This window comes from Tachysurus fulvidraco, chromosome 23 (assembly GCF_022655615.1).
Source record: "Tachysurus fulvidraco isolate hzauxx_2018 chromosome 23, HZAU_PFXX_2.0, whole genome shotgun sequence".
NCBI lineage: Eukaryota > Metazoa > Chordata > Actinopteri > Siluriformes > Bagridae > Tachysurus > Tachysurus fulvidraco.
In genome coordinates, this window is record NC_062540.1 from 4725307 (window position 1) to 4749298 (window position 23992).

The 23992-nt window shown below is 41.6% G+C and overlaps 1 protein-coding gene and 1 long non-coding RNA gene across 4 annotated transcripts in view; one reads left to right on the forward strand and one right to left on the reverse strand.

Annotated features, from left to right (window-relative positions):
- The first annotated feature begins 858 nt into the window (after positions 1-858).
- Positions 859-23992, forward strand: part of magi3a (membrane associated guanylate kinase, WW and PDZ domain containing 3a) — a 127530-nt gene continuing 104396 nt past the window's right edge. For 2 of the 3 annotated variants that reach the window (XM_047806929.1, XM_027144516.2), the window contains exon 1: positions 863-2011. In XM_047806929.1, the coding sequence (XP_047662885.1) occupies positions 1699-2011 (313 nt within the window). In that variant the 5' untranslated portion in view covers positions 863-1698. Of the gene's footprint in view, positions 2012-23992 lie in introns of all 3 variants that reach the window. The other variant, XM_047806930.1, reaches the window with a different exon arrangement.
- Positions 8772-22356, reverse strand: LOC113641698. The gene is made up of 3 exons (XR_003440388.2): positions 22258-22356; positions 17348-17563; positions 8772-9499 (listed from the first exon to the last, which is right to left on the reverse strand). It is a non-coding gene; the product is annotated as an uncharacterized LOC113641698 (long non-coding RNA).

Sequence of the window (23992 nt, forward strand, 5' to 3'; positions counted from 1 at the left end):
ACATAGTACCTGTATTTTTGTGTTATATGTAGGTGTTCTGTAGTACTGCAGGTATTTTAAGGTTGATGTTGTACAACGTGGCGACGCTAGGGGGTGCTGCTGCTACACTGGGAATATGCTCGCATAGGCTTTCAGAATATATCTATAAACCTTATCTTAAAAAAAAAAAGAAGAGAGAGAAGCTTTGCTAACAGTTTTAAGGCAGCCAGGATAAAGTTCAACACGATGGTAATGTAACTCACACCATTAAGGCATAATTAGTGTAATAAAAAATATCAAAATAAATGTAATTAATTAATTGATTAATCAATCAATTAATTAATTATCAAAATAACATTTGATCTGTTATACCAAATGAGTTTAAACATTATTATTTTTGGCTGAAATAATTTGGCTAAAGATATTTTGTTTTTGTTTTAATAAAAAAACTTAATAAACCTTTAATATTTGAAGGTCTATCCACCCATTTGTTAGTAATTAATGGTGTATTTAATCTAATGGTGTTTAATGGTGTATTTTAAAACCTTGAACACTTGGTGTATTTAATCACATTTCTACAAAAGTGTATATTAAGAAAACTTTGTTTTCTTAATATACACTGTATTTATAAAAAAAGTATTTGAAAACTGTATTTATAAAAAAAAGTTTCTCTGTTTCATTAAATTCTGTACAAAAGATTTGATTCTGATTTAAATCTTATAATAAAAACTAAGAAATTAGGACATAGTATTAGGGAGAATTTATTCCTGTCATCTGTTCACAGCGTGTCATTAAAGAGTTAACGTGTTGTTATGGCGTCTTTATTTCCCCGCCCACTATATTGACCCCGCCCCTTTTTCAACTAATCCTCCGTTCTCGCTATTGGTTGTGTTAAACGTCAGTCATTCGCTACTCGGTCTGTGCTTGGAAACAGTGGCGAAGCGGAGCACGAGCGACAAAGTTCTCGCGCACTTTTTTGCACTTTAACAGCGTTGCTCGTGCCGAGGAGGTTTAAGGCGAATCGGTCCGGGGTTCAGCGCGTGCACAGTGAAGTGACACCAGAGGGCGCTTCACGAGGGATTTCAGCGAAGGTTTTTTTTTTCTTTACCTTCCCAGTGCAGCGTCGGTGTTTGGCGGTACAGCTGGTTAGGGGGTAATTCCGCGAACGCGTTTCTAGGAGCCAGGTATGTCCCGGTGTACCGGGAGCGCACGTGAGCAGGTGCGCTAAGTACACGCGACTGATTACATACAGTGTTACCGGGGACCAGGACCGTGTCCACATTTGTGTTTGCGGGGTTGTTGTGCATGTTGACTTCGAGGCAGAGAGACATTGTTCATAGAAGGTTGTTGTTTTTATTTATTTTTTTGCATGTTGTTTAAACACATTATCGTGTCGTATCGTCTTACTTGTAGAGCGCGCGCTTCGTCTCGCGCAGCTCGAGTTCGCTTTACGTAGGAAAACACCACAGTAACCGAAACCCACAGATAGATATTTAAGGAATTCTGTCCAACATCCGTCCTGTTTCCTTCTTCTACTTCTACTTCAAGCGACGTCGACGGCAAAGTTTTTTTCTGTCAAGCGGCGAATGGAAGCCGCGCGCTCGAGCGAAGCGCTACGGCGTGCACGCGCGTGCTGAGCTCGAGCACATCCCGGAGGTCCCGCTGAGACTCTCCGGTTCTTGTGTTTTGTTAGTAGGAAAATAAACACCCGAGTAAAAGATGTCTAAGACGCTGAAGAAGAAGAAGCACTGGGCGAACAAAGTGCAGGAGTACGCGGTGTCCTGGGGCGCTGGAGAGCTGAGTTCGGTGCTGGAGATCGGCGGCGGCGCCGAACACGGAGAGTTTCCGCACGTGGGTCACGGCGCGTCGTGCTTTTCCGCTGCGTTGCGGTGGCACGCGGGCAGAGCTCCGAGCCCAGGAGACGTGCTGCTCGAGGTGAACGGGACGCCCGTGAGCGGCCTCACGCACCGCGACACGCTCGCTGTCATCCGCCACTTCCGGGAGCCCGTGCGCCTCAAGACCGTCAAACCGGGTAAGTTGATCGGTGTGTGTTGGAGTGCGCGCGCGCTCCCATCTCCACTCACACACAGTGTCGTTTAACACGTGTCTTATGGTTCATAACGTCATTATTCATGTCTAGTGTCGTGACACCACAAGAGTTAATGAACAGTTTGCAGCTCATTGCCTTCAAGATGATTGCAATCGAAACGTGTTGATTTGTTTTTTTTTGGAGTGCTTCCAAAAGGCCAGTCTGCTCTTCAGCAGGCATCACAAAGCTTAGGGTTGTCTGATTTTTTAACACTATCTCATTTCATGGTGACACAGACAGAGGTGCATCGATTTGATGCTGGATATCCGAACCTATAACGACCAGGTGTTGGTACTGAATCAGATCAGATGCATATTTTACTCAGATCTGGTGTGTTTTAAGCTGCCAAAGTGACCTTGCGTAAGTCCATTCCACTTGCACATCATAGCACATCAATCCATCTTTTTTTTTTGTTTTGGTCAGTCAGAGAAAACTGATTTGGAAGCACAAATTAATTCTTAATTTCTTTCTTCTTCTTCTTGCTCACCATTGAGATCATCCGTTTACACACATGGGTGTTGTGCAACATAAGATGGTCTGTTGTTTGTGCACATCTTGTGTGTCTTGAAAATCGAAAGAGGAGTGATGTAATAGGAGTGTGAGCTTAATCTGCTAGATTAATAGAGACAATTGGCTTGAAAATAAGGTTCTGTAAACAGCAGACAAGGTCTATGCCTTTAGGGCATCAAAAGATCAGAGGGGTGTGTGTGTGTGTGTGTGTGTGTGTGTGTGTTCAGACTTGTGCATAGGCAAGCATGCCTTTGGGTTTATTTTAAGAGAACCCATGTGTGTGGTAAGCAGGAGCATGAGGTCAGACACCTGTGTGGGTGTGTGTGCATGAAAGCTCTGGCACTGGAGACTCCTATGCAAAACATTTAGTAATAGTGTTTCTAGAGAAATAACCAAATTTTAGAATGAAAGCATGAGTATAAACCGTTCACCTAAGCACTACTGCCAAAGCCGCTGTCTCAGAAAATTAATCAAAATGCTTTGGCCAATGAGATTTAAAAATCCATTAACACTTGCGTATTATTCCTGGTTAATTTTGTGAATTCAATTCTAGCCACAATCTATAAATAATGGTAGGAAATGTCTTGCTAATTAGCCAATCTTGTAAGATGCTAATAGTAAAAATGGTGGTTTTAATGAGACTAGCTCCCTTCGTAGCATCTTGGAAGCATCGGTATAGTGTGCGTTTATTAGTTGAGTTCTTTTGCTAATTCTTTTTCCTGGAGTTTGAGCTACAGGAACTGGGCTGAATTTTCTTTCTCTTTTTTTTTTCATTTGCAGTAATGGTTAAATCTACTGGGATGAAAAATTTTGTTGTTTTGTCTTCGGATCTCCTGATTGTTTTAATGCGACTGTGCCAGAGAAATGAGACCTGTGGTTTAGAGCCATTGTCAAAAAAACAAACAAATAAACTTAGTGTTAGCAAACGACGCAGCTAATTTTGTATCGGGGTAAAATGCTTTCTCATCATCCTAGCTTCCAAATGAAGCCTCCAACAGAGCTAGCACGTGTGACCTTGTTGGATATTTCCCTGAAAATTGTTTTAGAGCCTCTTATTGTGTGGACATTAAGGCTGGGTGTGTTGACGCTTTGCTGCATTTACATGATCGAAATATTTTGTTCATTAACACTGGCATGCTTGTATAACTGGTGCCAGCCCTTACAAAATCATATCACAATTGCAAGTAATATAATTGCTGCTTATCGTACAGGACCAGTTCGTTTAGGAACGCTCGATCAGTTTGCACAGAACCCACAAACAAGCCCAACTCTTGTCCCACATTATTATTTGCATTCACCTCCACAGTGCTTGTGGGTGTGTGTTCCTTTCCTGTTGCTGAGTTTCATCTTTAATTCACACCTCCTAAATCTTTCATGAGTCTTTCGTGTTATTTAGAAGAGGTTAGGTCCCAGGATCTGGGTTTACTGGGAGATCTCGATGCTTTAAACCTGAGCTAGGGAGCTATACAAGCCTCAGCCCCAGATCATGTGGTACATTTGATATCACATCTCCACGAAGCGTAGTCTCGGGTACTGGATGTCATTTCAGAAAGGCTAGCTAGTAAATAGATTCAGCTGTGGGCTAATCAGGAGTGAATTAGATAAGCTACCAGGCCAGAAAAATCCCCAGTGTGCTACCCAGTGTGTGTATGTACAGTATGTTGTGACTCGCTAATTAGCAACTCCTGACTATGAAACACTACCTATATACTGTACCTGTATATGTTCATCCTCTTTTCAATGTAGCACACACTGGTTTTACCCTTTTAAAAATATTCAGTGATTAGTCATCACCAAGCATTTCAGCTATGAGCTGAGGTGTTGGTGTCACTTTGCTCCTAGAAGCTGGTTAGCATTTAGCTTTATTTTGTCCTTGAAAGAAAAGAAAAGATTTACCTTCCACTTAATCACCGCATGTCTGAGGAAAACTTTGATCCCTTTTTCACATTTTCTGTGTTTCATCACTACTTTTGTGTGTGGTGAAAAGATTAGGTGTTTGTTTGCGTTTTGTTTTTGTTTTTTAGCATTAGCTTGCAGGAAGTAGTTTATCTAAATTCCTAACATACCTAACCTTTAACAGACGGGATCACAAGAACAAGGTCTAATATTGTTCACCGTAGTCTGTTATTGTTTCGTTTTTTTTTTTTTTTTTATCAAGGATGTTTGTATTGTGACAGCAAGCTATTCAACTTGCGCTAGTTTGCGTGGCACTAGCTAACGTTTGACGGTTTAGGAATAAAGCTAGCAGCTAGGTTAGCTTAGCTAATGTGAACTTTGAGGCAGACATCCTGGTACTTTTGCTTACTTCTTACAACTTTATTTTCTATTTTTCTCCCTCTCAAACAAGAAAAGCGGTGTTGTTGCACTTTAGCTGCACTGCTGAGGCAATATACTATCTGACATTTAAAGCAATACGATGAAATATCTTGTTAGACTCTGAAACTCATCCAACAATTTCCGAATGAATCAGGGTGTTAATTAGTATGAACACAATATCCCCAGTTTTAGCACATCTCCTGTGATTTTATTTTTCCTGGCACATTTTAATTTATTTTCTATAACATCCTTCTATCTTCTTGAACATCTTTTGTCATTGACGTATATGTTAAAAAATAAATAAATAAATAGATCAATGAAGATGAGTGGCTTCTGTATCAAAATTTTACGACCAAAACTTTGTAAGACAGTGCCCTAGGCTAACAAGCCTTCTGCCTTCTGTGTGTGTGTGTGTGTGTGTTTGTTTTTTCTTCTTCTTCTCTCACTTGCAGTTTTGTGACCCATGCATCATGTCTCTTGCTTCCCGGCAATACTTCGTTACGATTAGCCGAGTCATCTTCCAGTACATTCGGCGCTCTGCTTCACTGTTACTGTTTTTTTTTTTTTTTTTTTTTTCTTCTTTGTGGTGTCCTTAATTTAAAGGTCCCTCTACACACCCTTTAATACTCCCCACCCCACCACAACCCCCACATCAATTTGGATCCCTTATCTTCTTCTGTTCTTGTCCTCACCACTCGTGTGTCTCTCCCGCTTTTTTTTTTTGCTCACCCTCGCAGCTAATTTCCTGACATACCCTTCAACAAGTTATTAAGATCAATAGAAGTCGTTCTGCATGTGGTTTATGGGGTATGAGATGTACGCAGAGCGCTGGGAGCAGCGTTGTAGGATTAAATCACTTCTGTTGCCATCGAGGCAGGTCTCCTGTGGAGAGGCAGCCTATTAGCGCTGCTGTTTCAGCATCAGAATTATCATCAGACTCGTCAACCTTTAGGCAGGAGCTCTGAAATCTTTACTCTGGCGTATGCCTTTAGGACGTATAACTCCAAAAATATCCAAAGTCGTCTTCTTTCTCTTCCCCACACACAAGAACAGCAGGTTATCCAATCCACATACAAATCTGGTTTGATTGACAGTTGAATAGATGTTTTGAACTAAATTAACTGATATTATTAAGCTTTTATCTGGTGCTCTTGAGTCAACACAAGAGCACCAGATAAAAGCGTAATAATGTCTGGCTCACATTCATCATAGTACATGGGGAAAGTTTTGATTTAATTAATGAGAAATAAAAATCTTTTGATGCATATTCTACCTACATAACATCAGAGACACACTAACGTTGTGTAACGGTGCTAACGTTGGGCACAGTGGCATGGGAGTGATTTTTGCCTCCACATTGTGTGTGTGAAGTGTGTATGTTCTCCCTATGCTTCAGGGGTTTCCTCAGGGTTCTCGGATTTCCTACCCCAGTCCAAAGAAAGCATTGTAGACTGATTAGCATCTCGAAATTGTCCACTTGCACAATTGTGCCCTACGATCGGTTGGACGATGGGTGCCCCGAGTCCATTTGGATCCCCAGGACGTGTGCTACAGAAAGTGAATGGAAAGCAATTTAAAACCTCTGTTTATTGAATGAGTAAACACTTTATCCTCAAAGGTTGCTTTCATGCTGAATTTTGATTTATTAAAAAAAAAAAAATATATATATATATATATATATATATATATATATGTTGAAGTATGTTTAAATCTTTCAAGTGTCTACAGCTCCACTAAAGATGACTGGCAGATCCACCCCAACCTCCCCAAGCGCTTGGCACCTTGGTTACCTTGGTAGTAAAACCCTGTACACACAAACACTCAAGTTTATACCTCAGACAATCTGTGACTGGACTATAATTGTAATACATCATGCATCTTTGGGGTTGAAAGGCATGTATTAGGATTATAGTCACAAAACAAAGTATTCTGATGGCCAGATGTGGGTTTCCGTCACATTGCAGGTGTGCACGCCTTGCTAATCAACTCGTTCCTAACTCCTGTTCCTCAGCTCGATGCTCCCGTAGCGGGCTAGCTGCCAGCTATTGTGCTAGTTGGAGAACAAAAGAAGCGTGGCAGGAGTGTGCGACTAAAACGAGGATTACTGCTAAGAAATGAATCAAGTTACAGTAGGGATGATGTCATGCCAAGAGATGTTGTGGTGTTCCTATGGCGACACCTTTTGTAGGTCTTATCACAGACAAGCAGCAGCAGCAGCAGCAGCAGCACGGTTTCCTAAGATCATATATTATCCAAACTACTGTTATCGTCGGAAGCAGATTAGCTCTCTTGGGGGGGGGGTCTCGTGGTCAAATGCAATCGAAGTCGTCTTCAACCCAAACGATTTATTTATACGTATTTAGTAACCAGTTCTTCTCGGGCAGGGTCACTGTGGCGGTGGAGAAATTTGGGAATACACACCGATTGGAACGCCGTCGTCGCATGGTACCATACACGCATACACAGTCGCACATTCATTTATATTCATAAAATTATATTATATTAATTATTTAAAATTTAAAATAATAAATTATATTCATTATATACGTTTTTTTTTTTTTTCCGAAATCGATTAGCCGTTCCACTTTTACGTTTTTTGGAAACCTGAGTGGAAATCAACACTGACTTGGTGGGTGGGGAACATGCAAAACTCCACATAGGTGGCAATCAAGCTCTGGTTCGAACCACTGACCCCAGAGCCTTGAGCCTTGAGGCAATGCTCCCTGAATCACACCAGTGCTTCCCACATCCATGTTCCAAGGAAGAACCCCATCCTATTCTTTTTCTCTGCCTTCTCACAACTAATCACCCCAACACCGACTTTGTTCTTGGCTTAAACATTCCGATTGTGAATCGAAGGCTTTTTTTTCCTCATCCATCTCTCATTGAAAATCAGTTCCACGGTGCATCAGATGGTTCAGTCCACGTCCTACTATTTCAGGCGAGTTTTTAAAGCCCAGACTGTTTGTGTTTGCTGTTGATTTCAGTGGTTTAAGGAGCAGACGGGGGTTTATGCGAGCTTTGCGGAGCACAGGAGACGGCTTTAATGTGGCTTCCTTTAAGACTCTGCGGTTTATAGACAGTCTGCCGTTGCCAGCTGCTTTAACCGTAGAAGCTTACTTGTAAAAAGGTTTAGAAATACGGCTTTAAAAACCACACCGTTACTCCTGCCTTAGCCGTAGGCCTCAGGCTCACATTTTAGCGCTGCTGCCACACTTGGCGTATGTAATCCAAGCTTTATACGCAGGCACTGATCTTTACATAAATATTAAGATAAAGCCAGCCAGCTCTGGAGTTTCCCTCATAAACAGCTCCAGTGAGCTTTACAGGGACGACGCAATAGGATGTCTCTATCAACCTTTCCTTGAACCCCCTGTTTTCATTAGTTCTACCACAATGAAATAAACAGGCCTTGCTTGTGTGTGTGTTTTTTGAAACAGCTGCAGTGATATATAAAGCTGATTTTACACATTTCTCGATGGATTTAACGGAAGAATCCAGCCGAACGAAGCAGCAAATGTGGTAGCATGCTGAGCACATCACAAATAATTCGGTACGGACGTGTTTAACGTGTTTCAGGGAGTTTTCCTTTTACGAAGTGCCGGCGGTTTTGGAGCTGGTCGATACGACAAAATAATGTCTATTTTCAGAACTTTTTCAGAAATTTTTATACAATTTATTTTTTTTTTGCTTTTTCAATCTATAAATGAATCGATATTTTGTTCTCTAAATCTACATAAAATATTGGAATTTGTTTTTCTCCTTTCAGCACTTCTGTATTTAGATAAACAGTTGCTCAGTTTTATTTGTAGAAAATTGAAATGTTTTCAAATATTTCAAATGCATTTTTTTTAAAAAAAATTTTTTGGAGATATTACATAATGTACCAAACTTTTTTTAAACGCACACCATGCCAATGCCCCCGTTCACCCACCTTTCTTCTTCTGGCACGAGCTGAGCCACTCTGTTGATTTGACGCTTGTCGTTCCTTAGGAAGTGCCACAAACACTGCTATCACACACCAGAACGCCGTTCACGCAAAACAATAATGTGCCAATGGACGACTGCCCGTGGGAGGCTGTGGCAGGAGATCCCAGATTTGGGCTTGACATGAGCTTTGTGTTTGTCTCTTCTTCCCTTCGTTCATTAACCAGACTTCATCAGTGGATTGTTGGTCGATCATTAATGTGTGTGTATTTATTTATTTATTTTTAGAGAAAATGAGCTTTTGCTACAGAAACAAGCTGCTGTTTGAAATATAGCCGTCGTCCACGACTATTGCTACTCGCCGATTTCTGACCAATCAAATTTCTGCGATGTTATAATGTACAGTTGGGTAACTAATTAACTTCAAGCTTTTGGCCTTGGCTGTGATGATGATAAAAGATAAATCACAAAGTCAGCTGGTTCTTGATCATTGTTAATGCGAAGACTTTAAAAGCACCCTGAGATGAAAGAGAGATTTTCTATGAAATGCAGAATTGACACAAAACGGCGGAGCATCTTTCTTAAAAGAAGCCCGTGCCCCAGTTCCTGGAATCGATTAGCCGTCAGCGACACAGCTTCATTCCTGGTATTTATGAGCGTCAGATCCGATGCTGTGGCCTGAATAAACAAAGCAGAATGAAGGTCATTAGATTGAGCACGGCTGATATTTCAAGGTGTAGAAAGCACACTGATAAAAGGCACTCTAATCCAGCCAGGAGACGAAAGCCAGCTGATACGATGACCCGCGGCTCTTCATGCTAACATCATACGCTCGTTTACACACATCTCGAGCTAGACGCTGCTTCCAAACAGCCAGCTTTTGTATTTTACCTCCCGATAAGCACCGGTTTAATGGCATAAAACATGGCAAGCGGCCGGAGAGCAGAGGATGTTTGTTTCTGTGAAAGCAAAATAGGCACTCTTTATTTGTTGTTGTTGTTTTTTACTCGAAATCAGATGTCATATTCTGATGTATATCATTTTGCCGCATCTGCTAACACGCCGCGAGAAACAAAATTGTTGAATTGACTTCATTTGAAGGTGTACATCAGTCTCGCGTTATTGGACCGCGGAACAATTACCACAATTAGTTTTTGTGCAACCGTCTTGACGTGAACGCGCATTTTTCAGAGCCGTGAATAAAATCAATCTAGTCCTCGAGAAACGTTCTGTTATCGGTAATAAAAATGAAAAATAAAAAATACAAATAACCAATGAACCAAACTAATGAACAAATAAATAAATGGATTGATCGATTTGAATATAACCTGGAAACAGCAATGAAATATCCCTGTGTAGTTACAGGAAATATTGGCACACTTGGAACGCAGCATGACCAATCAGATGATTTAGTTATTTTATTGTATTTAATAATTTACTTATTTATTTATTTTTTGAGTTATTTTCTTTTTCACTTTTTTCTGTCGAACCCTATTCTACGAATGGAAAAAAAGAACCCCTTGAAGAGCGTTTTGATTGGTTCACTCCCGATGTTTTGATCAAAAACATTTGGAGTCAGCCGCTGTAGCCCCGCCCACTCGGCTCTGCAGGGTATCCGATCCGATCAGATTCAAAACACTGATGCTGGCCTACAAAGCCAAAAATGGACCAGCTCCCTCTTACCTCAAAGCCCTCATCATTCCTCGCACTGCACCCCGCACCCTCCGATCTACCCGCACTGCTCGACTGGTTCCACCATCTCTCAGGGTAAGAGGCAAGTATACTACAAGACTCTTCTCTGTTCTGGCACCAAGGTGGTGGAACGAACTTCCCCTAGAGGTCCGGACAGCTGAGTCACTGGCTATTTTCAAGCGGCGATTGAAGACCTACTTATTCAGGAAACACTTCAACTAGCACTTCTTTCCTTATCTTTTGCATTAAAAAAAACAAAGAAAAACCTTCAACACTTTTTTTCATTGTAACTTTGAACAAATGTTTTAAACTCATGGTATCTTAAGTATGTAACCTAGTGAACCAGCATTAATGTATTCAATGTTAGAGATTTAAGCACTTATGTACGTCGCTCTGGATAAGGGCGTCTGCCAAATGCTGTAAATGTATTAGGTTTGTAAATGCAGTGGAATAAACGCCACAGCCTAAACGAGATACATGTTTAAAACAAAAAAATAAAATTGACCTCCGGTGCATTTACATGATTTATATAGTTAGTTAATAGAAACACGACTCGGTTTTAGCCGTCGCTCACAACACTCCACTCCTCGGCCTCCTCTCGAGCGACCTGTTTACGCGCGTGGTGTATGTGGCGAGTGTGCGCATGAATAAGAATGAGAAATTTGGGCAGGAATATGGATTGTTCTCGTCCTCTAGTGCCCTTTCTGAGATGAGATGTAATCATTGTCAGCGTGATCGGTGCGCTCCCAAAGGCTGCACTCGCACTGTAATTATTCACACGGCCACAGATGTTGCATGCTGGTCCTCGGTGCTGGTTCACAGGTGCTTGGCACACTTCTTGTTTTTTTTTTTTTTTGACATGCCTCCTCGATTCGACTTTCCTCAGTTATTTCAAGCAGCGGCTCCTCCGCCGAGTTCTTCTGCCACACGCTAGGGCTAGAGATACGTCCAGAATTAGCATCTGTCTGGGTTATACAGTATATTAAAAAACTCCGATGCATTATTTACACACAGATCAGTCTGTAACTGTCTGTTTAAAGGAGATCCTGGCCACACTGTAGCCTCCTGTTCCTGGCAGGAAAGAGTGGAATCTGTTGTGGTCTTTTTCTGTTTGTAGCTCAGGTGCCTGAAGATTCGATGATGAAATACTCAAACCAGCCCACCTGCGCTGACATCCATGCCACATTTGATGTGTACTTTTTAAACTGAAGACCTGCCAATTGACACGAGCTTGGTCTGTCGGCACACGATGACAGACCCGACACGTGCCTGGCTGAGCAGAAGTAAAGCTGTTCCTATTAAAGTGGCCAGTCGGTGTATAATGGCCTAAACGTAACAAATAACAAAAGGTCTCTAAAGAAGAGCCGTACAATGTTCCATTAGACGTTTGACTCGCCGTTCAGAGCAAGTGAATCGTTCATAATTTACACGAATTGATTCCGAATCAATTGTGAGATCAAAGATTTGTGATTTTGTTTCCAGTTTAAGCGTATGTTTAGACCAACATCAGGATGCTGATATGTGAAAGTGGTTAATGCTGTATAGTATAGTCTCATTTTCCTGTATCTGTGGTTAGAAATTCAGCCCCAGCCTGCAATCTTACCCCGCGGGACATTTTGCAGCGGCGCAGGCAGCGATGTCTATTTAGTGTCGTCGTATAAGAATTTTCAGGAATGGAATCGTTCACCTTTATACACTGGTTGTGTGGAAATGTGTTGCATCACACCGGCACAGCTCGCTCAGTTGTCATTACGTTCTTTTGCCATCTCGCGACCCGGCCCTCTCGAGATCCCACAGCCTTGCGTACGGTTGAGTGTGTGTGTGTGTGTGTTTGTGTGTCGCGTAGTAACACAGGAGGCACAGGTGGAAAGGACACACCCGTCCTTGTGTACACACCATATGCACCCTCATCATCTCTGGGCTTTTGAAGTGGGTGACTTGATACTCGGCTCTTTTGTTCCGGCTGAGTCGCTCTGCACGTGTCGCTCTCAGAGTTGACTCGGTTATAGTGTGGCTCTTAAAGCAGGTTTGGGTCGAGTTTTGTTTTCCTTCGGAAGGATTTTCCTCTTCTATCGTCACGAAATCTTGTACTAGTCCAGAAATATCGTTACACCGATACATCGTTACACATGGGAACAAATGGCTGTGTCACAAAAACACATTGGCTTCCATCACCGGCTTTACACGACCATGTAGGATTTTAATGTCCGCCTGCTTCCCAGAGGACTCTTACTTACTGCTCAACTTATCTGTGTATGTAGCTCCACACGAGCAGCATGCAGAGTCGTTATCAGAATGCCCAGCGCTCGGTGTCTCTACGTAGGCCCTCATTTATTTCTTTCTTTATTTATTCATTCAGGATTTAACAGCTTATCGATCGCGTGTCTGTCATTCATGTAATCGAGCATTCTGAATGAGGTGCAGATGGAGGTATGTAGAAGCTGTTTATAACCCCTGAGCTGCTGTCACCATGGCTTCTGTGGATGAGCGAATCCTGTAAGCGAGCGCATTATTGCCGTGTTCTTCAGCGTCCACGCAGCACAGAGCGCGTTAACGAAGCAAAAACTGTGGTGACTGCAAAACCAATGACGACTAACTAAAAAACAATACAAATCAGCAACAAAAAAAATCACGGCAGAAAAAGCAGCAGCAACAAAAAAAAAAGCACCAGTACAAGATAAAAATAAATAAATAAATAAATGACCGTAAAAGATAAATAAAAAGCATACAGAATCCGAAAATATAAAAAAAACAAATGTATACTAAAACCAAAAATAACACCTATAACAAAAAAAAACAAAGCATGCACAGTAAAAAAAAAAGAAGACAAAACATAAAACGACAACAAAATAAGTGACGTATTGAAAACCTATAAATAAACGTAACAAAACAAATTGTGAAAGAAACCAATAAACACGACAACAAACGATTTATGAGCATAAATCCAAAAATTAGACGACACAAACAGCTAAACATGAAAACATGACGGTCAGACAAAAAAGCTACTGAATCAAAAATAGTAGCCATTACCTGACATCGGAAACGGAACCTGACGTGCTCGTCACTGATTGGCTGCTGTACACAATTGATTTTTCTATTCTTTTGGGTGTGTGTGTGTGTGTGTGTGTGAAGACATTACAGTAACAGAAGACCTCTCTGTATTCCCCTCTTGTACATGGTTTCCCTCGCAGTACTGATAAGCTCATTCCTGATGCCCTGTTCTTGGTGCAGGTGACATTGGTGTGACTACGGTCAGACTTATAATATCCAAAAAACTGCCATACTGGCGAGCTGTGTTTTTCCTCTTTTTTTTTTTTAAACAATTTCCTCGCTCGCTGCGGTGCTCGTTTTCTGCTTTTCAGTCACCAGCAAAAGACAATGATTGGCTGTTAGCGTGTCACTCCCTACGTTGCTAGGTTACCAGAGAGTGAGCGACCAAAATTGCTTCGCATCCTCTGTTTTCTTCCGACGGAGAATAAAAACTATCGGACGTTTTATCGAACACACTTTTTTTTTTTTTTTTTTATAATTGAAATCGATCACGTGTCTATCGCGATACATATCGTTATCGTTTTATCGCCCAGCCCTACTAGCTAACCGATTAGAAAACTCCTAGGATATCTATACAGGAGCATCTGCAGAAGAAGGAGATGGATCACGTGACCTAACGTGTGGAATGAAAAGTCTGTTCTTTCCCAGTGGCGTCACTCTTACTGTCTTTTGTGAACGAAGAGTGTGCGGATTGTAAGCGTGGGTTTTAATGAATTTATACCAGCCTCGTTCTTTACTACTTTCTCTGTTGACTCACGTTGCCTCCCAGATCCACTTCACATGCACTTCATTCCATTCCAGAGGCTCTTCAATGATCTCTTGGAAGAGGAATTAGCATATGCTGCGTGTGGATGAGTAGAAGATCATGGGCACAAGGATGAATTTTTCTTCAGCTTATTGACACGTCGTCGTCATCGAGCGCAGAGGTAGTTAAGTGTCCATGATGCCATTGGTGCACATGTGCTGTCTAAGGTATAGACCTGATTTTGATTCTTTGTTTTTATTTTTTATTTTATCGACAACGCAGATCCCCGACCAAACGTGAATAAATTCCAGCAGAAAAGCTCATTCACATTCAGCCTGAGAAAGGACACAGGGCACGTGTGACAAGTTTTACTTCTCCAGGCTAATTTTATGCCATTCCAACTTTGACTTCTTATCTTGTGAGCCGTAAGAGAACAAGAGGATCCGATCTCTTCGGTCGGATGAGCGAAGGGTTGCTAGTCCGTGACGGCAGAATCGGCCCGGTTTCCTGCTATTACTCTTATCATGTGTTCCTATTAGCATCCAAGAGAGCCAAGGAGCATTCAAGCGTGTTCGTAAAAAAAGACACTGATGCTCTCAAGTGGTGCACTAGAAAAGCGCCGGAAGAGCAGAAGTTTGAATCCCATCGATGACTCTACCGTTTGTGGCAGGGACAAAAAATTGCAGAGTAACTCTGTTCAACACGGAGGGGGACGACAGGATACCCCAGAGGACTCGGCTTCCTCAGGTTGAGAGCAAACTACACCACACCACTAGCCAATCGTGGGCTTGGTGTATTCGTGCTTTCCGTCGCACGTTATATTTCCACAACTAGTTAGTAGATGGAAAGTGACATGCAACACAACACATTTAATAGACTTTTTTTCTAATACTGAAGCTTTTATTTAATCGTCTTATTCGAAATTCGCTTCTGCAGCAAGTAAAATGTCATTTCTTTGTGCTGTTTATTAGAAAAAGGCTTCTCCGAGCCGACAAACATGCTCTGAACCCTTAACACTTTCCGTAATAAGGTTATACACTTACAAGTAAACAAGCGAAGCCGATTACACAGACGAGTACAAATTGCGAGTAATCTCTCTCTCTCTCTCTCTCTCTCCCTCTCTCCCTCTCTCTCCATGTGTTTGTGTTTTAGGATCAGAGATAGCCAAGGAATGTGGAGAATGTCCGTCGGTACTCGGTGTTCCTCCGAGATGTCACGCATCAAATATTATATTGTTAACAGGTGCTTCTGCTGCGAGTCGCTTTCTAGCTCCCTGCAACGGTTTTCTTCAGGGATTATATAGCTTTAATAGCTTTTTATAGAGAGAACTGGATATCGGTGTGATTCAGTAGCCTTAATCCACTCTATTGTTGTTGTTTTTAAGCGCAGCTAGCTTTCTTTTGCTGTGTAAACTTTCAGGGAATATCAAACAAAACCAAATCTCTGGTAACCTTGGGTGTGCGTTTAATAGTTTTTTTTTCTTTATTATTATTATTATTATTTTTTTATTTGAAGCAATTTTGCCCTCAGGGTCACACACTGCAGTTCATAACTAGGAAAAGCTGCTTACGTCGAGGTTTCTCGCTTAGAAGGAAATCCGAAGTGATCTTGTAAGCTAAATGTGATGGACTGCAACACTTTGTTTTATTGATTTTTATTTATTTATTTTTTGTAATTGGTGAATCTTGATGCAATATATTTTCTGGCCTTGTTTTTGGTGTTTTGTTAAAGCCTGGCTCTTGTGGAGGCACGCACACCTCTCCCTTAAATGTTCTGGCACTTTCTTTCGAACCTGGAGCTATATACTAAAAGTCAGGGGGAAAAAAAGTTTTAAATAAAGAAAAAAACAGAAGACAAAATCAAAACGTGCACCACGATATTGGACAGTAAAAGCATCTCGCTGTTGATCACAATTTAGATACAAACCTGCAACTACTTCTCAGAACATTTTCTGTATGTCGAAATGTTTGCTTTTGAAAGTTCTTCCCGGTTTGTTTGTGTGACGCTCGGAAAGGTCCCGATAACATTAACACATTTTGTCGTGCTAGATGTTCAGGGTTTCCCGCAGAAAATTTGATAGTTAAGGCGTTAGGGTTTGGCGGGTGGGCGGGGCTAGTGGCGGATGGGTGGGGCTAGTGGTGGGGCGGTGCTTCTTTGTGAGCTGTACTTCTTTGTACTACATTTAACAATTATTTATCGAACACTAAATCTAAAATTGAAACAACATTATAATAAAAAATAAGAGTGCAAAACAACATTCAAAATTTTGCGGACACGCGTTTTATCAACTGGCTAGTTTTCCTCTAGACAGTGACGGACCACGTCTTTCTCTCATTTCGGCCGTGTGGCGCTCGAGCCTGCTCGCGGTGTGAAGCGTGTTCGCGCCAATCTCCGAGATGCACTTGACGGCCTCTTGTGCAGCGGAATATATATATATATTTTTTTGGACGACCTAGTTAAGGCGGTAGGGCTTCCGAGCTTAGGCGGGCCGCCTTAACTGAAAATCGCTGCGGGAAACCCTGATGTTGTATCAAGGTTGTATACGTTACGAGTTCTTACTCAAAAATATGGCAAAAGGTCGGGTGCGTCAGGAAAAACGGTTCCTATCCGCGTTAGCATCTGGTTCTCGTTAGTATAAGCGGACACAGTTGAAAGCTCCGAACCTTTCCTCTGTCTCACCTTAGTCGCGTTTGGTCAGCGGCCTCGCCTCGATTTCTCACAATGTCCCTGCTTCCTGTCGAGGTTAATCAAGAATGTTTTGGTGCTTTTTATCAGTTATTGGTCATATTTTCCATAAGGTTAAAGCACTAAAGGATCCATACATGAGGCTGAATTTGTTCTAGATCACTTTCAGCCTACGCCACTCTTTCAGCTTTTTGTGTCACAGCTTTGGCCCCACAAATAAAATAAAATAAATAAAAAATCCAGGCTGCCTTGGGTAACACCATGTTATTGTTTTGGGGCTTTTCTTGCAAACTCTTACTGAGTGAATTTTCTATGAGCATGTGAGGTGAGATTAAGGCTCTCTGTGATCTTACGGTTTCGCTCAAGCCTGTCTAGATGCCAGCTCTTCATCAGCAGACGCCCTGCAGCCTGTCACCCCAGGCTAGGGCTTTTTAATGTGGCGGAAGTGGATGCTGTATCTCGCCTGGCCTTGACGTCTCCGTCACGACTCCAGACTGCCACCGGTTCTAATTTATTGCTGTCTGCAGACAACAGGGCCACATCTGGCAGTCTGAGATCCATGCTTAAGTCTGAAAGACAGGACATGGACATGATTCAGCAAACATTTCAGTGTCTTTTTTTTTTTCCCTCTACATTATTTACGGTAGTTTACCTTTTCTATAAGGACGAGAATGTTACAGTAAGGTTTTTTCCTTGTTAAGGCTATAAACGTCATTTGTTTGTAGCCCTGGTGATTTGTTACTCTTATTTTTTCTGTAGCACAGTAATTAAATTGCTTTTTAAGACTGGCTCAAAGTTTACCCAGTGCTAATTAGAGGGTGGTGTTGATGAAAGACGACTGTGGCGTTTTGAACAGAGTGCACCTTGTAGTAAATAGGGATGGGCAGTATGATGAGGTCATAGGGTTAGAGCTTTTTTAAAACTGTTTAAGATCGTAAAATCCATCCATACCAATATAATCCATCCATCCATACCAATCTAATCCAATTCCATCCATCCATACCAATCTAATCCAGTCCCATCCATACCATTCCAATCCCATCCATCCATAACAATCTAATCCAATCCCTCCCATCCATCCATACCAATCCAATCCCACCCATCCATGCCAATCCAATCTATCCATACCAATCTAATCCCATCCATCCATACCAATCCAATATAACCCTACATAGGATTTCAGGGGCCCTGGACTCTGTGCACCAGATGGGAGACACCCTAGCCTGGGTGCCAACCCATTGCATGGCACAATCTCACACCCATTCACACAATATAGACAACCCAGAGATGCCAGTCAGCCTAAAGTGCATGTCTTTGGACTAGCGAGGAAACTGGAGAACCCTGATGAATCCCCCGAAGCACGGGGGAAAAATGTTAAATGTCTTGCACACAGACCAGCGGCACGAATCAAACCCCATATCCCAGATGTGTGAGCCAGACATTTTACAAAACCCTACAACTAGCGAACCTTTGTATTGTGACACGTGTTATGTACACTCATTTTCTTCATATGATATTCTAGCCTAATCTTAGTAGTGAGTTTTCAGGCAATATTTTAGCTCACATTTGCTATCCTAAAAAAAAAAGAGGTTTCAGTGTTTCTGCTAATAAACTAGTTTAATGTCACATATAGATCATGTTATTAGGAGCCGGTTTAATAACAGCCTGTTGGAAAAGAGCACGACAGACATAAACCTTCACAGGTTGGCTTTTTAATCAGATTCCAGCTGTCAAAATGTCTGAAAATATAGATTTGCTACCAATTTGGGTGGTTTTCAGAGCTAGTAGATAAGATCGTTATCTGAGCATGTGAAGGTTTTTTCTTTTTCTTCCATCACAACCACATCTGTATTTAAAAGGACAAGTCGTAGTTTGGAAGACGTGCTGTTGCTAAGCTTATTTATTTTATAATTTCAGATCAGCAGGTCTGAGGAGGTCGACGCAGTCCTTTGTGTAATCCGCCTAGTTTAGCGCTAGCGGCATCGCTTTGCTGTAATTTAGCAGTATTTTTGCTGGCAAGCTTGAACGATCTCCTCAAGGACGTTTCTGCTAGTGACCTACTAACATAACTTTCTTTCCCTTTAGCATGTTGGATTGGGGGGAAAAAAAAATAAAAACAGACCTCAGCTTCACACTTTAGCTGATTCCTGCGTGTTTTTCACAAAAGCTAGTTGTTGATTATATTGTTTTAATGTTTTTTAAAGATTCTCCTAACAGTACGTTTTGTTTTTCTTTTCTTCTGTTCATCTGGACACGTTAGAGCGGCGCACGTGTACCAGGTTTTGGCGGCGCGTACAGGGAACCGTTTATCTGTCCAGATTTATTTATCTAGTTTAAATCCTGTTGCTTCAGGAAGCTCTGTATTATGTAAATATGTGAGCAGCTTTACTGTGTTTGCCCAGGAGAGTTTCCCAGGGCCTTCATTTTCACACCTTAGCCCTGCTCTGTGGTGATCTGTATCTATAATCACTGTATGCAAACTGGAGCTTTTTGAGCCATTAATTGATGCCGTTATAAACACTGGTGCATTCTGGGTAGTTAAACAGATATAAATTTACATCATGTCATGATGACCGGTCGTGTGTCTGCTTAAGTCATCACGCATCATACTCGAACTAGCTGTGCTTGTGAGGAGATGGCTAATCAAGTTACCATGGTAACAGCAAGCAGCAACCTCCCCGCCCCTGCCCCCCTACCCCCAGCCACAGTGACGGAGGAATTTTGTTTTTACACTTTAACACCCAAACAGACAACAAAAGTTGTCCATTTTAGACATTTACTGTATTTGTTCGAAAGGCACTGGTAGCTAACTTGGGGTTACCATGGTAACAGCCCCCCAGTGAAGGCACATTCTAATTTTACACAATCGTTCGTTTCACTCGTACGATTTGAAATTGCACGGTGCTGCGAATTGCAGCGATTTGACAGTGCGGAGAAACTGTCGCATGAGTGAGCAGCTCACTTCTGCGAGCACCGAGACACAATCACTTCCTTTCCGCTTGCTTGCCTTAGTTAATGTTAGAGATAATGTGTTGTATTTCATTGGCTCTGTACAGGTACAGTACCTTGCGCAACGACAATAAAGTTGAATCTAATCTAATTTGTTTTATTAGTATTTGGACCATTTGTGTGTGAGTAAAGAGTACTGGTAATGTTTTTTTTGAGATTTGAAAAGCTTCAAAAGAAAAGAAAATAAACTGTAAAAGGGGAAAATAAACTAAACAACAAATTAACTTAATTAGCTTTACCCGTGCTGAAGCTTGTCTGTACCCTAAGGTTGTGTTTGTTTGTTTGTTTGTTTGTTTGTTTGTTTTGTTTCAACAGTGTTTGAATCCTGGGGTTAAATTGGCCACATATTAGATACGTTTTTCTTTCAGTTAGTTAGTTAGTTAAATGCGCTACAGTCCGAGGAACACGAAGTGAAGGAGATGAAGACTGTGTAGCCGTAACGCTAATCCTTTAAGCTTTTTGATGTAGCGCATCATAACAAAAGACTGCGAGCTGTTCGGATCTCATACGATTTGAATGGCTTCAGATGGCGTTTTTATTTTCTTTGTGTTTCCGTTCCAGCAACGCTTTTCTAGCAGACGAATGAAGCTTTATTTTCTTTTTCCTTTCTTTTGTCTTCTTGCTACTGTACAGCAGATAAAAAGCTCCTCAGTCAGGATACGACAGCTGCTTGTCCCGGCTTACTGATTTTGCTGAATTAACAGAGGAGCATCATAATTGTGCTTGTGATCTTGAGTAAAGTAATGGCACCCGTGCAGCTCATGTGGCTCCCCATGGGCTCGACCCTGCTGAGGCCAGAGGGACTCGCTCGCCAGCCTAGTTTGGACAGTTTTACTGGGTTTCTGGTCATCATCCCCTGCCCCTTGCTGTGATTTGGCAGGTATGCTCCAGCTTTCTGTCCTTTTGCGCATCATCTCTATCACTCTTTAATACCCCAGAGCCAGAGAGAGCGAGTGAATTCGGGAAACATGAACACGTCCGCTGTGTTTGTTTCACGCGCAGCACGATTCCCTCGTGTTCTGCAGTTTCCAAGCTCGCGCTCGTCTCATGGGTCATCTGTGGTTGCACACGTGCAAGGCAAGGAGTCCTTCCTGCTGAGATTGAGAGGGGTAAAGTTACTCTGACTGAAAACAAGCTTTGCAAGTTTGCAGGTTTCGGGGAGTTACTGTAAGTGTTTTGTTACATGGACGAGCCAGTCTTTCCAGAACGAGTCTCTCTCTCTCTCACTCTCTCTCTCTCTCTCTCTCTCTAAATGATTTAATGTTGAGATAATTACATCTCAAAGCTGTTCTGACTCGAGATTGTCCAACCTCAACCACGTGAAGGCGTGAGTTGAGAATCGCGCCTCAAAGCCGTTAAAAGTCCGACTCGAATTAACGCATCTCGCGTATCTGTTCATCTTGTCTTCAAAGCTTAAAATCTGAATTACTGCACACATCTATCCTTTATTTTTTTTCTTTTACTCATCACCATAACCTAAAATTAGTGTCTTAGAGGTAGTCTCAGGTCTGAGCTCTGGTTTTTCTTGTTATTATACTAGCAGGTGAAAGTTCAGAAGTCCTTTCGTTTAGCGCTCAATGTGTGTGTGCATCTTTTTCACGAGTTGTGTCACCGCTGTGTTTTTCACCAAAGACATACCTGTTGACTCTGTAATCTGTACCAGATAGGTCTTGGATTGCCTCATAAAAATATCAGGCTGTGCAAGTTATTGTCGAATAAATAGCATGTAATAGAAACTGAGATTCAGGACACTTGGTGCGATTAGAAGGACTTTGACCTGATGAGGCAACACTACAAACTGTGTGTGTGTGTGTTTTTTTTCTTCCAGTGAACACTTATACACTCAGATTTTTAGCTTGATATTTAACGTTATTAAATTTTGTAAACAGCAGCCCAAGGTCCGCGTCAATAAATCACAAATTTTAACCCCATTTTGTTTAGATTTCAGAATGAATTTTATCTTCTGAATCTGTAAGCCTGTATCGGCTCGTACGCTGCAGTCTACAGTTACTGGCAAAAACACCAATCATGAAAATAAACAAAGCTCCGAGGTGCAGGAGTTTGTGGTTTATCTGCCACTTTTGATTTTTATCCGAAAAGAATAAAATAAAACTCTTCAGGCCTTGAAAACAGAAACAGTTTCTAAAGTATTAAATTTGATTTTTTTTAATTATTATTATTTTAATGTTTTTAAAAATATTACATCATCTAAACTTCTATACACTATACAGTTAAAAGGAAATGGACACCTGACCGTTTCAGCCGTTTGTGTTTCCTCTTCAAAGAGTTATAAAGCGAAATTACACAGCATCAGTACCAGACTACACTAAAACTCCTGTGGCCGAAACGAATGAATCCCAGAGGAGTGTATTAAATGGTGTACACACACACACACACGCGCACACACGCATGCTCAAGTGGTTGCTTAGAAAATGCTTTAAAATTCTTTATGCTCTTCCCATCTTTTGACCTCAATGCGAGAGATTTTAGGGTAAAATTCCGTGATTTATATATATATATATATATATATATATATATATATATATATATATATATATATATATAATATATATATATATATATATATATATATATTCATTTATTTTTATCATCAATATCCCTACTACACAAAATCGTGGCCTAATGGGTAGAGTGTTTGACTCCTAACCCTAAGGTTGTGGGTTCGAGTCTCAGGCCGGCAATACCACGACTGAGGTGCACCAAACCCAGCACAACTGCTCTCCGGGCAGCGCAGCATAAATGGCTGTCCACTGCTCTGGGAGTGTGTTCATGGTGTGTGTGTGTGTGTGCTCACTTCTGTGTGTGTGTGTGTGTGCACTTTGGATGGGTCAAATGCAAAGAATTTTGAGTATGGGTCACCACGTCAGTACACAAAGCAGTATGCCAAAGAAGTAGGATTGCCTTAATGCATCATCTGAGATTTTGCAGTACAGAACCAGTCCATGCTGCACAATCCCATAAGGCAACAGGACTGTCAGGGAAGAGCTGAGGCTGGTGGCTAAGCTGTGTGAAAGTGCTCTAGGGTTCCTTTTTTTTTTTTTTTTTTTTTTTTTTTTTCACTCCAATGTTTTTCATCTCCATCGTTTCCTGCACACAGAGTAGTGTCATTTTACACGCTGGCCCGATGAATAGCGTGGGAAGGTCTGGATCTCCGTGTTTTTGTTGTACAGCCTTTCTGTCCCTGGAGACGTACAGTGAAACCGACTCCCATTGTCCGGCTGTACGGAGCACACGCATTCTTTAGCTGGTTGGAAAGACAGTATACAGTATATTCACTGCGTTTAGAGTCACCGTGCTGTTCCAAATGTTTTGCTTCTCGTACGTCGGGATAAAAAAAACGTAGAGACGCGACACGTCTTCTCAAAAGATCTCATAAAGATCTTGCGCTCATGGACGTCACGTTCGATGGCTCTGTTTAGCAGCGTCATCAGGTTTGTTGGCTAAACATAGCAAGCGGTTTTCACTCCCAACCCCTCAGTCTTTGTTGTGGTTTAGTGTTTTAGTTGTTCGTCACTACAGCGCGCAGTCAAAAGGGAACCGTTTCAGCTGATGCCGTCATTCGTAGGACAGTTTTCACCCACCACGAAACATTCAGTGAGCCCTCGGATGTGGGCGGAGCCATCCCGGAAGAGACCACTCCCCTTATGGTATCATAGGATCACCGTGAGAAGAGAACTGTCTATCGATTTGCAGTCAGGCTTCTGGTCTGTGCAGCAAAATTCCCCCAGAGCTTAACAGCACCGGTGTTTTGGTGCTTTTATCATTTAACTGTATATTCTCTCCAGTGTAAGTTGCTTTCAGGCAAATTCTGTCAGTCTTATCTACAACCTCTCACCAGAGAACAGAACAGTCTAGCTTTTGTTCTGGTAATGATGCTCAGATCAATAGTTGAACTGGGCAATTCAGAGGGAAAAATAGGATTCTTAGAATTTTTTTATATATATATTTAAGCATTATAAACCAATATT